General features: G+C 38.8%; 1 protein-coding gene across 1 annotated transcript in view; it reads left to right on the plus strand.

The window, feature by feature from the left end:
* The window catches only part of TBC1D32 (TBC1 domain family member 32), a 56,220-nt gene that overhangs the window by 2,024 nt on the left and 38,803 nt on the right, over positions 1-15,393 (plus strand). Inside the window, exons 3-15 of the mRNA XM_054173974.1 lie at positions 1,815-1,976; positions 2,924-3,101; positions 3,695-3,766; positions 5,008-5,133; positions 5,977-6,055; positions 6,199-6,299; positions 7,107-7,168; positions 7,948-8,092; positions 9,344-9,403; positions 11,103-11,202; positions 11,466-11,603; positions 13,197-13,289; positions 13,545-13,687. Of these exons, the coding sequence (XP_054029949.1) occupies positions 1,815-1,976; positions 2,924-3,101; positions 3,695-3,766; positions 5,008-5,133; positions 5,977-6,055; positions 6,199-6,299; positions 7,107-7,168; positions 7,948-8,092; positions 9,344-9,403; positions 11,103-11,202; positions 11,466-11,603; positions 13,197-13,289; positions 13,545-13,687 (1,459 nt within the window). The remainder of the gene's footprint in view (positions 1-1,814; positions 1,977-2,923; positions 3,102-3,694; positions 3,767-5,007; positions 5,134-5,976; positions 6,056-6,198; positions 6,300-7,106; positions 7,169-7,947; positions 8,093-9,343; positions 9,404-11,102; positions 11,203-11,465; positions 11,604-13,196; positions 13,290-13,544; positions 13,688-15,393) is intronic.

Genomic DNA, 15,393 nt, shown 5'->3' on the forward strand with positions numbered 1-15,393 from the left:
TTGATCTGCACTATTTCTGCCTCAGGGTTACTTTACCTTAGTAATATGATCACATTTTGAGGACTTTCTCCTTTGTTCCCACTTTGATGTAGAAAAGAGTGAAACACAGGATCCTCTGAAAGCTCATAGAAAGGAAAACTGAATCAAGTGCAACATTTTCATGCAGTAGTAGAAATCAGGATTTTAACTATATAGCATGTTTGCTGATGTATTTTTGCCCTAAGTTGAAGGTCCAGAGTGTTTTTAATACTTTATTTTAATTTTTTTTCCCTCTCCCATGGTCCTTTGTAAGCCAAACCAGATCAGTCTGACTTGATTCTGCATGTGAAGTGGTTCTATCCTTGCTGAAGCCTTTACTTGTTATAAATCATTTTTAAGGTGGAAGAATGCTGCAGCAGCTCAGGGCTAGAACATCAGGCAGACATAAATTTTGTGGCACAAATAATGATGTGATTGCTGTCTATATCAGAGCAAAGCAGTCCCTGCAAAACTATATAGCCTGGAAATGTTAGTCATAGAAAAGGGGGAGGAGAGTTTATGAAAGCTTTCATTCAGCTGAGAGTCGTGTGTAGTGTCATTACTGCAGAAGTAAAAATCAAGCCTTGAATACAAATGAAAAAGCAAATAAACATCTTTGTGTCCTTCTTGAAATACATTTGTTACTTTCATTGAGAACAAAAGTCATGGAGAAATGGAAGTAAGGAGGGGGAGATCTGTACCTGATGGAACTTGAGGTAGGGAATCTAATGAGGAAGTGTGTATCATGGGTATATGCAATAGTTTCCTGTGCTTATTTTCTGATGTAGTCTCTGATTTATTTTTTTAATTTTACTTTTAATACCTAAGAAAGGCAAAAGCTGGGTTTATATGCATTTTATAGCTTGGAGCTCTATCTACATGGTGAACTGACTTTTATTTTTGTTTGCATTTTGCTCACTCCGTATTTCTCCAAATTAACACAAAGCGTTTGCACATTGCATTTAGCATATGAAAATATAATGGTGCATCTGCTGTCTATGATTACTTTTCTGTGTGCTTCTCTTTGACTTTATACAAATTTGAAGGCCGGCAAAAAAATGTTTCTATATTCTGAGCACTACTTTTTACAATTTGTATGGCTCGTACAGTGTCTAAGGACCCAGTGAGTCTTCTAGTTGAAGTCTTCCTCTGATTATTCTTTTATACAAACAAGTTTCACTGAATGTCTAATAACAAGAGCCAAAGTGCCATTTTCCTTACAGTTAAGTGGTGCATATAATGACAGACAGGTAGTTTGCCATCTTGAGTGAGATCCTCTACACACTGTCATGACACACAGACATTCAGAAGCCTTAGATGTGCTCATATGCTAGAATGTATAAATTATGTTTTCTGTGTTTCTTCTCATTTTGTATGTATACTGCATAAACAATGCCACCAGATGGATATAGCATAAGACAGTGCTGTGTGCAGGATGCTCTGAGTGGTGCTTCTTGGAATTTTAACTTGAGATTTTTTTTTTTAGTCTCATTTTTTTGTCTACCAAACCTTAACCTTATGTCTGAGTAGATTTTTACATTAAGAGGAAGCACAAAAGGAGATTAGGAACTAATTGGGATTGCTTCTTCCTGGAATATGCTGATAATGACCATATTGAAGAAAAGAAAACTTTCTTTTACACTGTTGAAGTTTATTTTGCTACAGGTCATAAACCCTTACCTTAAAGTAACAGGTCGGCTGGGAGAGAAGTTAGTGAATGTCAGTACTATGTTGAAAGTGTTTGATGGTGAGCTCAAGGAAGTGTGCTGCATTTTAATTTTGTCTATTTGTTGCAGCTATGAGTTTGTGAAATACCTTAGGCAATATATAAATAACAGTGTGGGATCTGTGATTGAAGAAGAAACAGAAAGATGTACTTCTGCTCAAAGTCAAGGTGAAGTATCTGGCTATGACACCCTTGTCCAACACGTTGCTAAGAAGACTCGTGAATCCAAAGAGTAAGTGTATATATATGCAATTCACATCTTTGTTTCTGCTTAGTCTTCATCTACCTTTCTCATTTTCAGAACTTGTTCTGAAAAATTAAATTCAGAACCAATGAGCAATGCTTTGCTTTCAGAAATCAGTACTAAGCAGTTCTGATGTTCCTACCCTGCGCTGCAGTTTGCCATTCTTTGTCGCACTCTGCAGTTAAGATTATGAGCTATGAATGAAAAGATTGGTTACCAAATCTACTAAGTTTATGAGATATCTGGGGTTGGGGTTGGAGTTGAGTTAGGAGTAAAGCATGAGACAAGAATCATACTTCATACAGTTTCTCTAGCTACAAATTAAATTCAGTTGTGATAGGGAAGTTGGTCTAAAGGGGGGGAAAAATGTTTTATGAGGAAATAAAGGTTGAGAATTTCCTTAATTATAAGTAGAAAGTCTGCATCACAGTACTGCTTTCTAAAAAATTCAAACAAAAATGAGAATATATGTGATTTTTTTTTTTAATGGTATCTTCCTTGGCATCTAGCCAGGTGTTCTGTGAGAGGGGTGTTTTTCAGTCAGATCTCCTTTCATTAACTAGTTAAAAAGTGGAAGTTTGAGCCATCTTGCTTTGTATTTAGTGTGCATGTAAAGAGATCTCTGCAGTCCAGTGTAGAATTGGTATATGGACCAATTGTGTGTAATGACTTAAGATGTTTTGACTCGGAATGTCTGATGGTCATAAAATGAATCATGTGGAAGGTCTCTCTGCCAATGACAAGGTGGGGTTGGAACTAGATGATCTTTAAGGTCCCTTCCAACCCAAACCATTCTCTGAATCTGTAAATTGAGTGAGTTTGGGTCTAGCACTAATGCCATGTTCAGTTTCTCAGGAGTCAGTGTTTGTTTGAAATTATTTTTTTTATTAGACACTTTTATGCTCTTTAATATCAAACCTGTGTTTGCTTTGAAGATACAGGGAAATGATGCATGCCTTGAAGAATGTCCTGGTGGTTGTGGTAGAATCCTTGATCAACAAGTTTGAAGAAGATCGGCTGCGTAATAAGGAGCTGGATAGTAAGACAAAGAAAGGACGGCAGAGTGGCTGTTACACAGACAACTGCTCTGACAGCGACTCCTCCTTCAACCAAGTACAGTGTGTTTTCTCTCCCTGTTACAACATAAGCAAAACTACTAACTTTTTGTCAGTGGAATTTGATAGTAGCCCTAGAAAAGTATTCCTCCCCATCTTTTATCGTTATATCCTAAACCAAATCAGTTACTTTTCTTTGAGCTACTAAGGTTGCAGTGTTTTATCTAACCTTTAGTCAGCATGTGCTAGGTGAGATTAATGTGTAAGCTCTGCATAGAAAAAGAAAAAAAGAATGGTAAAAGCCATACATCATCTATAACTTTTTGTGATTTCACTTTAGGAGCCAAGTAGTGTGCAGTTCATTTCCAGACTACTACACTAGGTTCTTCTACTGAATGAAACATTGTGGATTTTATGAAGAAACAGGAAACATATGTAAAGCAAAGCAAAATATGTCATGGTAGTTTTGCTGCTGTAAACTTCACTTCAGGCAAATGGCAGAAAACATTTAGAATGCTGGCTTCAGTGTTAAATTAGTGTAAATGTAAAACTCCTAATTATTAGAAGTAAATGAGATATCAGAAAGATTGATGGCTTTAATCTGCTGCTGTTTAATAATATATACTAATGATCATTTATAATGTGTTACAGAGTTACACATTCATGAGTCAAGAACAACTCCAGCTGCTTGTAGAAAGGCTTGACCCTCTTCAGCCTAAAGAAGTAAGTTTAAAAGAGGAAAGAAAATGTTATTAGAAAAGAATGTTTGGGATGTATTGGAAAACAGACTGCATGTACATAAGAGTTGCTATGTACCTCGTCTTTGTTGATTCATATATCTTGTCTTCAGTGCAGCAAATGCTCTGCTGTGCTGTATTTCATTGTTGATAACCATCTGGTTCAATAGCTGGTGTTACAGGAAGTATCTTACTGTGTTTTTTTAAGGAATGTGTGTGCTATATGTGGGCATTTTTAGATTGGAAAAAAACTTGTTCTGTGAGAAACAAGTTATTGAAGCTTATTTTCCTGTTTATGTTCACCTTGCCCTTCTTGGTAGCTTCTGTCTTGCCCTTTGTGTTACCCCTATCAGAAGAGAGAGATGCCTACTGATTTGCCAACAAGCAAATGGAATATATAAAGTCCAAGTTAGGTTTTGCCTTCATGTCAGTAGCAGTAACTAATTTGGGTCTATAACCACCAATTAACACCAGCTGCTGATATTTGTGGAGCTTGGAGAAACATCATTTTGAGAGTGCTGTCTCAGTAATGTTTGTTTGGCACTGTCTGGCAGTGGCAAAAGGCACAGTAGGGGAAAACAGGTATAAATATTGTCATCAAGTTTTGTTAGAAAACCAGGTTAAAAGTCTGATGCTATTAAATATTGTTAAAGTTTCCTACAGTTTGTTTCAGTGACATGAAATACATTCCTAGAGATTAGTCAACTATGAATAGAATGAGGGGGGAAAAATGTTATTTGAAATTTAGATGATAATGCTGATGAAAATTCAGCAGTAAGACATAATGTCTAAACAACTCTGTTTCCAGTTTCCTTCCCTGACATTTTAGAGAGCTGCTAGGCACATTTGAATCATAGGGTGATAGTTTCCTATCTTCCCTGATAACAAAGGATTTGATTACAAGGAAAAAGCAGAACATAATCCTTGCATCCAACATTGAAAACCCATATAAAATGTTTTTGTTGCTTCTTCAGATGTATGCTGGTTTGTTTGTTTTTCTCAGTGACGTAGGTTTTGTTTAAACAATGATAAAAATATAGCAGAAGATAAATATTCCAGAGTTCCTTACCTGTTCTATAGCCAGCTCTTGCCCTTTCCCTCCCCTCCTCTCCTCCTTCCCTGGCCCTTTCCCTCTCCTCCTCTCCTCCTTCCCAATCTATTGTAAATTCTGTGACTGAGAGGTTGCTGTGAGCAGATCTGTGGTGTTTATCTTTTTGACCACTTCAGGTTCGCCAAGAAGCGCTGCAGACCCTGTGCTTTGCCTCTCCCTCTGATGTACTGAACTCTGAGGGCTGGCCAAATCTGCGAAAGCATCTAACCATATCCCTGTCAGATCCTGATGCAGCATTCAGTGTAAGCTAATCTTCTGTATTTGCTTCTCAGATGGGTATCCATAGTAAAGAGTGCTGAAGAGGAGTAAGAGGTTACATACAGGCATAGTCCATCAGTTTGTGTCACACAAACTCTTCCTGAAGTAGAAGACCTGTGGTTCCAGGAGGTCCTAATTGAAAGGATTACAAAAGGATTTCAGTAGGGTTTTTTAGAGACTGGAGTACTCCTAATTGGAAGAGGTTTGAATGTCTTCTACCAAATGAACATGTGAAAAGTAATAACTGACACAACTCCTCTGTAAAACATCTCATGTTACTAGTTCCTCAAGTGAGGTATGTGCTCCATGATGATGAGAAAGTGATGTAATACACAGGCACTGCTGAAGGGAAAACCAGCAACTGTTTAAACTACTTGTAGATGATTTCTTATGCCAGTTAAGCCTCTTAATTTTTTTTCTTTGAATTTTAAAGTGATTACCAAATCAATAGGAAAGTTACTCAAGCTGCTGTAACTCTTTCAGGTTAGAAGGTCTACAATTCCCTTTTAAAACAGTGTTAGTTAAAAGTCATTGGTGCACTTTATATATAAACATTAACATCAGTGGCAAAGTACAGTAATATTCTCTGATCTACTACTTTGTATCTCAGTGAGGCTTTGCACTGGTGCTGTCAGTTAAAGTGTATGAGTAAAATTTCTTCTAGACTACAGGTTTCTGTGTATTCCAGAATATACTTAACATCTATAGAGATATCTGAGCCATGTATAAAATGCAGAATAATGCCACTACCTTTTGATTGTTGTGCAATAATAATACAGAGCTAGCTACACAACTGTTTAATATATTGCTTACTTTTTCTTCCTTAGGAGAAAATCCTTAGGTTCTATGCAAAAACCTTTTCCTCCTCTCCATTTAATATGACAAAAGATGTGTATACAAGTTTAGGTACGTGCATTTAATTACATTTAAGACTCTGAGCCATGTGCTTCCTGAAAATCAGCTAATTTTGATAGTGAACCTATGTAACACAGTTTGGTTTCTCACTGTTGCCATGGAGGTGAGGCTTATTTTTATTTCTTCTTTTCTAGCAAAGCACTTGGAGTTGTACTTTCTTTCTGGAGAATATTCTCTTCGTATTTCAGCTGGTCTGGATGTATCCAATACAGATATAAATCATTTACTTAAAAAGGTATAAATGAACTGTTCATTCCTTTTTTTTTTTTGTTTCCCCACCCCATGTTAATCATTACTGAACCATTTAGCATTATTTAGCTGGAGAGCAGCCAGGCAGAGAGGGCCTTGAGGGTACTGGTTGATGGTAGGCTGAACATGAGCCTGCAGTGTGCCCAGGTGGCCAAGAGGGCCAATGGCATCCTGGCCTGCAGCAGGAACAGTGTGGCCAGCAGGAGCAGGGAGGTCATCTGCCCCTGTACACTGCACTGGTTAGGCTGCACCTTGAGTCCTGTGTCCAGTTCTGGGCTCCTCAGTTTGGGAAGGATGTTGAGTTGCTGGAAGGTGTTCAGAGAAGGGCAACAAAGTCGATGAGGGGTTTGGAACACAAGCCCTATGAAGGGAGGCTGAGGGAGCTGGGGTTGCTTAGCCTGGAGAAGAGGAGGCTCAGGGGAGACCACCTTGCTCTCTACAACTCCCTGAAGGGAGGTTATAGCCAGATAGGGGCTGGTCTCTTCTCCCAGGCAACCAGCACCAGAACAAGAGGACACAGTATCAAGCTGTGCCAGGGGAGGTTTAGGCTGGATGTTAGGAAGAAGTTCTTCCTAGAAAGACAGATTGGCCATTGGGGTGGGCTGCCCAGGGAGGTGGTGGAGTCACCGTCACTGGAGGTGTTTAGGAAGAGACTTGATAGGGTGCTTGGTTACATGATTTAGTTGATTAGGTGGTGTTGGATGATGGATTGGACTCAATGATCTCAAAGGTCTCTTCCAACCTGCTTTATTCTATTCTATTCTTTTTTTAATTCTAATAATTACAATTTCAGGTCCGCCTTTTGAATGAGTACCAAAAAGAAGCTGCCTCTTCCTGGATTCGTCATCCAGAAAAGTAAGTCACCTTCAAAAACCTGTTCCTGTGTCTTAATTCAGTGATCCTTTTTTTTGGGACACATAATTAGATGCATGTAATTTTAGCAAGAAGTCGTTACAGGATGTACAGATGACTCGTCAGCTGTAAGGGGAGACATAAAAATAGAAGGTGGGAAAAGTGGAATGCTGAGGTTGCATAGCAGTAGTCATGGGTCATATTCAGCTGCTTTACTTACCTTTGGAAGTGTTTTAAGTGCTTTTTAACAAAAATGATTAGTTGTTTTATAAAGTAGCAGGTGTAATGATATAGAATAGAATTAACCAGGTTGGAAAAGACCTTCGAGATCATTGAGTCCAAACTATCACCCAACACCATCTAATCAACTAAACCATGGCACCAAGTGCCCCATACAGTCTCTTCTTAAACACCTCCAGTGGTGGTGACTCCACCACCTCCCTGGGCAGCACATTCCAATAGCCAATCACTCTTTCTGTGAAGAACTTCTTCCTAACATCCAACCTAAACCTCCCCTGGCACAGCTTGAGACTGTTAGCACTGCAAAATATGATAGAGAATACTGTGTGTTAGTACTCATTTTATTCATAGTGACATAAAGGATGAATTTCCTTACAAGAGCAAGTTAATGTTGTTTGTGTTTATGATATGTTAATATTTATGATACTATTTAGTTATTGAACAGCAAGGTTTTACAATAAGTTTGTACCTGAATGTTACTGGTGAAAAGATTTTAAGTGATCTTTGTTTTCTGTTCATTTTCTTCCTTTTTGTGTCATAAGGTACATGGAAGAAGTAGTGGAGAGTACTTTGTCACTTTTGTCTGTAATGTGTGACTCTAATCTTCCCACCTCTTCAGATTTTTTGGGTCCAATCTACTTCTTGGCTCTGCTAGATATCAAAGCAGTATGGTTTAAAAAGTGGACGGTAAGCAAAGGAAAAAGGCCAACACCACCAACCCATAACTTATCTATGCTCATTTATGACAAGTATTTTGAAGAGTTTGATATATGTTCTTATCACAGATGTGTTGTGTCCTGCTAACAGCTTACAATGGGTCCTATAATAAAGGAAATCTGGGATTTTCTTTTAGGCACTTATACTTTTTTGCCCTTTAACACTACTCTCTCCCTCCATTTCTGTTCAGTTAGTTTATTTTGAATTCTGGGAACTTACTGCACTTTGTGACATTGGTCCTTTTGTCATAACTGACTGACAGCCATCAAGAGATGGAAATATTTTTCTGGGAGTACTGATGAGTATGGAAGTACAGTTATGCATGGGACAGACTTGCTAGCCTCCAGTGGACATTAGAGGGTTTTGCAGCCTACCGTGTCTAAGCTTATAATGCAGGATTTACATAAAATCGTAGAATGGTTTGGCTTGGACCTCCAAAAGTCACCTAGTCCAAACCCCTTGCAGTCAGTAGGGACATCTACTAGATCAGGTTGCTCAGAGCCTTGTTAATCCTAAGTATTTCCAGGGATGGGGCCTCAACTACGTCCCTGGGCAGTGTGTTCCAGTGTTCCACCACCTTCATGATAGAGAACTTGTTTCTAATATCCAATATAAATTTCCTCTAATTTCAAACCATTGCCCCTCATCCTATCACTGCAGGCCTTTGTAAACACTCCCTCTCCAGTCTTCTTGTAAGCCCCCTTCAGGTACTGGGAGGCTGCTATTAGGTCTCCCAGGAGCCTTTTCCAGGCTGAACAACCTCAGCTCCCTCAGCCTGTCCTCATAGGAGAGGTTCTCCATCCCACTGATGATTTTTGTGGTCCCTCTCTGGACCCTCTCCATGAGGTCCATGACCTTCTTGTATTATGGGCACCAGAGCTGGATGCAGTACTCCAGGTGAGATTTTTTACAAGAGCAGAGTGAAGTGGCAGAATTGCCACTCTTGATCTGCCCCAGAATGTCTCATAATTTATCCTTTCAGCTCAGTTAGTGTTTTCCTGGGCTACTCCATGTTCTGCTGCACATTTTCCTAATGGTAGGATGTCTTTTTTTTCTGGTCATTTGAGTAATTTACACAATTTACACAAAGTGGAGTTGGATCTCTTGAATATGTGCTGTGCAGAGGATCTCTAATAAAACAGAATCAGAGATAATGTCTACTTTTTAATTAAAAACCAGAATACATTTGAAGTTGATATTAGGTCTCCTTTGTCATTTTAGCATGCATATTACAGCAGAACAGTGGTACTTAAGCTTTTGGAAAAGAAATACAAATCTTTGGTAAGTACTTCCCAAGTACTTGGAACTTCTTGCTTTGCACATTGTGATTTGAACTTTGTTTTTCCCTTTTTGTCAGAGCTGTGCTATATTGTTTAGCTGGATCATAGAAACTTAGGATCAGTGAGGTTGGAAAAGACCTCAAAGATCATCAAGTCCAACTTGTCACTCTAGACCTCATGACTACTAAACCATGGCTTCAAGTGCCACATCCAACCCCTTTTTGAACACCTCCAGGGATGGTGACTCCACCACCTCCCTGGGCAGCCCATAGATGAACCTTTTTGGAGTGTAATTTGTTTTTAGAAACATCTTTGCCTAAATGAATCCTTGTTAAATGCAAAGAAGGGTGTGTGACTAATTTTGAGGAAGGGAAAATTTGTATGGTTTTCAGCAGACATTTTATTGGGATCATTATTTATTAATTCCTTCAGTTGTACTCATATTTAGAGTAGTTTTTGACAGTGTCCTGAAAATTGTGCATGGAAAAAAATAATTTTAAAAAAAAAAGTCTGTGTGCTGAATTTGGATTTTTGGTAAAAGAGACTCAAAAAAGAAACATCATTGTGTTCTTTAAGTTGTGGTATGAAGCATTAAAGATTCAGTGCCAGCAAGATAAACTGGGGAAACACCTTTATTAAAGTGTTAATCCTATCAGATCTTCTGTCTGTGCAGATCTGTGCACTGGAATGGGAGTTTCATTGTTTTCAATAAGACCAGTGTAGATGTGAGATCCATTTCTGTAGACAGGACTTTGGCTGTTCTGTGAATCAAATGTAATGTAAAATGCGTGTGACTGATAAAACCTTAAGATGGGCAACAAGGATACAGGCAGATGTTTGTCTTGTTTATCTGTATGCATAGAACAGAACCTAGGATAAAGCCTGTTCCATGTATATGGTAGGAAGTCTGAGTGGGGTAGTCTGATCTAATTTTTTAAGCGCTGAGTAAACATCTGATAATGTATTTGGTTTTAAATGACATATGTCTTTTTTTTTTTTCCCCTTGTGAATAAATCTTAGCAACTCCAAACTAATAAATTTAAATGTGCTTCTTTGTTCCTATGCTATATTTGTGATTCTCTTCTAAATCCATGCTGATAATTATTACACTTTTGTACACATTGATTACATGATAATGCTATGACAATCACAGAATCATAGCATGGTAGTGGTTGGAAGGGACCTCTGAATAGAATTGAGTCCAATCCCTTTGCTAGAGCAGGATCAGCTAGTGTAAATCATGCAAGAGCTCATCCAGGCAAGTTTGGAATGCCTCCAGAAATGGAGACTGCCCAACCTCTTTGGGCAGTGTGGTCCAGTGCTCTGCCACCCTCCAAGTGAAGAAGTTTTCCCTTTTGTTTACATTGGACCTCCTGTGTTCCAGTTTGTGTCCACTGCCCCATTGTCCTGTTACTGAGCACCACTGAGAGGAGCTGAGCCCATTTTCCCCATGCTCCCCCTTCCTACACTGATCAGCATCAATGAGAGCCCCTCTCAGTCTTCTCCAGGTGAAACAGCTCCAGCGTTCTCAGTCCAGTAAGATTTTCCCTGCTGTTGTGTTAAGCCATCTGAAACATGACGTAGTAGCAGTGGAGTGGTTATTAAGGTTCTTCTGTTAAAGGACAGTACTTAGGCACAAGAGAGAACAAATTCATTGTAAAGTAGCAGATACTTTACTGTTTTCTGCCTTTTTTCCACAGATTAATGCAGCTGTCCAGCGATGCCTTGAGTATTTTGAATTTTGCAAGCCAGCTGTTAATAAAAATATCAGAGTCAATAATTTCTCCTTGCAGCATTGTAGTGAGTATCTTTGCATCTCTCACATTATACGTGTATACATCTGCATTCTCTAGGTCTTTGAGCATTCTATCTCAAGAGGAAGATGTTCTATCCTTTTCCTCCCCAAAATACACTATGCTTGTCTTCTGAGAGAACACTCATAGCAGTGGTTAGTTTTTTGTCTGTCTTCATATAGCAAGAGATCCACATGCATTGCAAGCAATAGCTAGGTACTGTAAACTAAACTAAGAGTCCAGTTCTGATTTTTCAGTTTTGTGTTACAGGTGATAAAGAGAACTTGTCTTACTCTGGACCAGAATTGCAGTATGTGTATTTTGTTCATTCACTGTGCCTTTTGGGAAGATTGCTAATATATAAGCAAGGCCAAAGTCTCTTTCCAGTACAACTGAAAAATAGAAAAGGTAAGGGGAGGGCTGAGGAAAACTGAATCTGTTGAGCAATACTTTATCCATGCTTGATACATGTTTTAACTGCAGTATTGGGGACATTATAGGACTGCTTAGCAAGTCTGTGCCTAAAACTTTCTTAAAAGGTTGTATAGGTATTTCTGAGCACCCCCACAGGTTTTTAATCTTTAATGCATGTGATTGAATAGATTGCATTTGTCCTTAGTTGAATACATTAATTTCACGTTGAAGGAGAGTTGGATCAGTGTGTAAGTGATTCAGTCTTTCTAGGTGTGAGTAATGTCTTCTGTCAAACCAATTGATTTGGAAAGGAGGCATGTCCAGGAACCAAAACTGTTCTTCAGGTGTGAAACAAAATCAGTATTTCAAGCTAATTGCAAATTGAAAGCATTTACTCTGAGCTTAATCTATTAAAAATTAAACAATGGTAGAGGAACAGAGGTGTTAATTAAGGACAGAAAACATGAGGTACAGAAGCCCTTGGACATCCAGAGAAATCTACATGTAATATGTGCAGGGCTGGCAAGTGCAACTCTCTGAAAACAACTCTATTGGATTTGATGATCTTCAGAAACCCCTTCCAACCCTACCATTCTATGAATATCTTATGTAGGATTGAAAACATTACACTGGATACTGCTCTGAGATGCCTCTTTGGAAGGTATTTTGTCCCTCTGGTTTGAAGATCAGTACTTAGTAGATCCAGTGTAGAGCAATTGTGAAGAAGAAATGGCTACTAATAGAGTTCTTCTGTCACTTATGGATTATCTGTATAACACCATTCAAGCAGTGATCCATTGGTGATAGCTGCTTTTCTCTCTTCCCACCAAAAGTAACAATCTCACTATCTGTCTTCTTAATAGTGTCCTTCTCAGCTTTGTAAATAGCAACTCTTGCTTCACAAATTGTCTGATTTATTAACATAATTACATTAAACTTGGAGCAGTAGTTTCCAGTCTCCTTTAAGCTACATACTAGTTGCTTTGTTTCAGACTTGAGAAATCGCTGTCTTACAGCTTGTCTCTTTTCCAGTTGTTTTACTGATCCTAATAGTAAGGTAAAGCTTTTTCACACAGTGTTGTATGTTGAGCATTCTCAGACTTTGGCTGCCATTTCACTGGCTGCCTGTTTCACTGGAAGATGTGGTAAAATGTTAACTGGCCTAAGTGGGAATAAGATCAAGTGGCTTATGAGACCTTGGCAGAGTCCCAGGGACACGCACGTCACAGAATCACCAAGGTTGGAAGAGACCTCAAAGATCATCAAGTCCAAGCTGTCACCACAGACCTCATGACTAAACCATGGCACCAAGTGCCCCGTCCAATCCCCTCTTGAACACCTCCAGGGATGGTGACTCCACCACCTCCCTGGGCAGCACATTCCAATGGCTAACTACACTCTCGGCGAAGAACTTTCTCCTCACCTCGAGCCTAGACTTTCCCTTGAGATGTCCTCTGTACATATGTTGATTTCCTCAATAAGACAGAGCATTGCTTGTATACATTTACAAAATCCATTTTAGTTGTGATATTAAAGTTACACTTTAAATTGCAGAATCCTTTCTTGTTCTGTTTTTGTCTTTCACAGATAGTGTATCCATAACCGATCTGTTGGTATTATTCATTCAGATTATTTATTACTCTCCAAGTTCCCCAAAGACAGCTTTGGCAGCACATACAGGTGAACATTTGTTTTTTTAATATATGCTAATATATATAATTACAGTGTGGCAGGTGGTAATTTCTTCTGCAGTTTTCAAGTTGGATCTGTTATTTGTGCAGATTTTTCCCTTCTCTTCCTCCCTTACTGTTTCTTCTTCCCTCTAACTGTGTTAAATCAGTGCTTAACAAAGTTGTAACTCAGAAGCATCTACATAAGCTATGTATGGATGCTTTGTAAGCTAAAATGTTAATAACTGCTTCTTGTGTTTACCAGAAAGTTACTCTCCAGTGAGTCTTGTTATGGAAATTCTGCAAGTTCTTTGTGATCAAACAGGATGTGCTGCTGAATGTTTGTATACAGATGCAGTGATAGATGCCCTACTTCATCCTGTTCAAAGTTTACTGAGTGGCACAGAGGTTTGTAATAATCATCCAAATATTTTTTTTTCTTGTAACATTTTGTCTGTATTTTGTGCAGAAGTTTTGTTGATTCACATGGTAATTTCTGTACTGTTTTCTATGTGAGCTATTAAAACAATGCCAGCAATAGTGCAGGCTGTCATTATGATTGGTCTGGTAAACCTGGTTTTTCTCAAAAGCTTGTGAACAGCAGCAAAAATTGTGCTGCAGTGAAACCATTCCCTTGGGAAGATCTTGAAGGTCTCTTCCAACCTGGTTTATTCTATTCTAAATGCAAGACCACATTGCTTAATTGTTTTGCTGTGTTTTGGCTTTTTTGGTGGTTTGTTGTGTGGTTTGGGTTTTTTTTGTCCTCTGATGTTTTTGTCTTTTGGGTTTTTCTTGGGTGTTTGTTTGCTGTCTGCTATTTAAAAGGCAACCTTTTAGGCTAGCAGCCTAAAAGTAAAAGGGTCAAGGAGAGATTTTTTTTTTAACCCTTTGTCACTAAAGATTTTAACTACAAAACAACAAAAAAAAGTCAGAATTGTATTTTGACCACTGATATTAATAGTAAATTCCTTACCTTTTAAATAGAAAGGTTTTATTTTCCTCTTAGAGCTATATAAAATATAGAGCTACCTGTAAGAGAAAAACAGGGACTTCTTGAAAATAATTTCTCTAGGGAGCCCAGCTGAATTTGATTTAATAACAGAGGTGTGGAAAAGATTGAAGCAGTAGATTTCATCTTTGGGAGAGTGGTGCATTATTCCTCATTCTGACATTCTGATACTTAACAACTGTTTCTGGGTACAGTAATCCCTCTAGCTTAGTGTTGCCTAATTCATCTTACTGTGGACTCCAGTCTGTTGGCCTGGGTGTGGATAGGGGGAAGCTACCAAAGGGGATTTCTGACTTTGAAAACTGTCCTTCTTTGTGAGTGCATTTGTGCATCAATCCTATGGATTTAGAATTATAGTTTTGGTTTGAAAAGACCTTTAAGGTCATAGAGACAAACCATTATCTCACTCTGCCTTGTTGAATCTCATACAATTATCCTTGGTTCATCATTCCAGCCTGTCCAGGCTCTGCAAAGCCTTTCTACCCTCAAGCAGATTAGCACTTGCTCCCATCTTAGTGTCATCTGCAGACTTATTGAGGGTGCCCTCAATCCTCTCATCTGGATAATTGATAAGGATATTAAATAGAACTGGTCCCAAAACTGATCCCTGGAGAACAGCACTTGTGCCTGACCACCAATTGGACATAACTGTGTTCAGCAGAAATCTTTGAGCCTGGCTGTCTATACAATTATTTTTTTACCCAGCAAACTGTCCACCCATCCAAGCCATGAGCAGCCAGTTCCTCCAAAAGGACACTTTGCTGGAATCTAGGTAAATAAAATCCACAGCCTTTCCCTCATCCACTAAATGGGTCACCTTGTCATAGAAGGAAATGTAGCCCTGGAAGTGAAGTGGACCTGGAACTGGAATTCCATTTCTAGCCAAAGAGTTGCCAAGACACATGCAATAAGGGAGTCAGTGTGATTCTCACCTTGATCCAGCTATTGTTCTTATACACCCAGCTGGCACATCAAAAACCTTTCCACATGCATGGTGGGAGAAGAGACAAGTTTCAAAATGCCTGGTTTTTCTATTGGTGCAGTCATTGGACATTCGTGATGAAGATTTCTGTGTGATGGCTTTTGAACATAGTCTGCTTTCTTA

This window comes from Dryobates pubescens, chromosome 28, assembly GCF_014839835.1.
Source record: "Dryobates pubescens isolate bDryPub1 chromosome 28, bDryPub1.pri, whole genome shotgun sequence".
NCBI lineage: Eukaryota > Metazoa > Chordata > Aves > Piciformes > Picidae > Dryobates > Dryobates pubescens.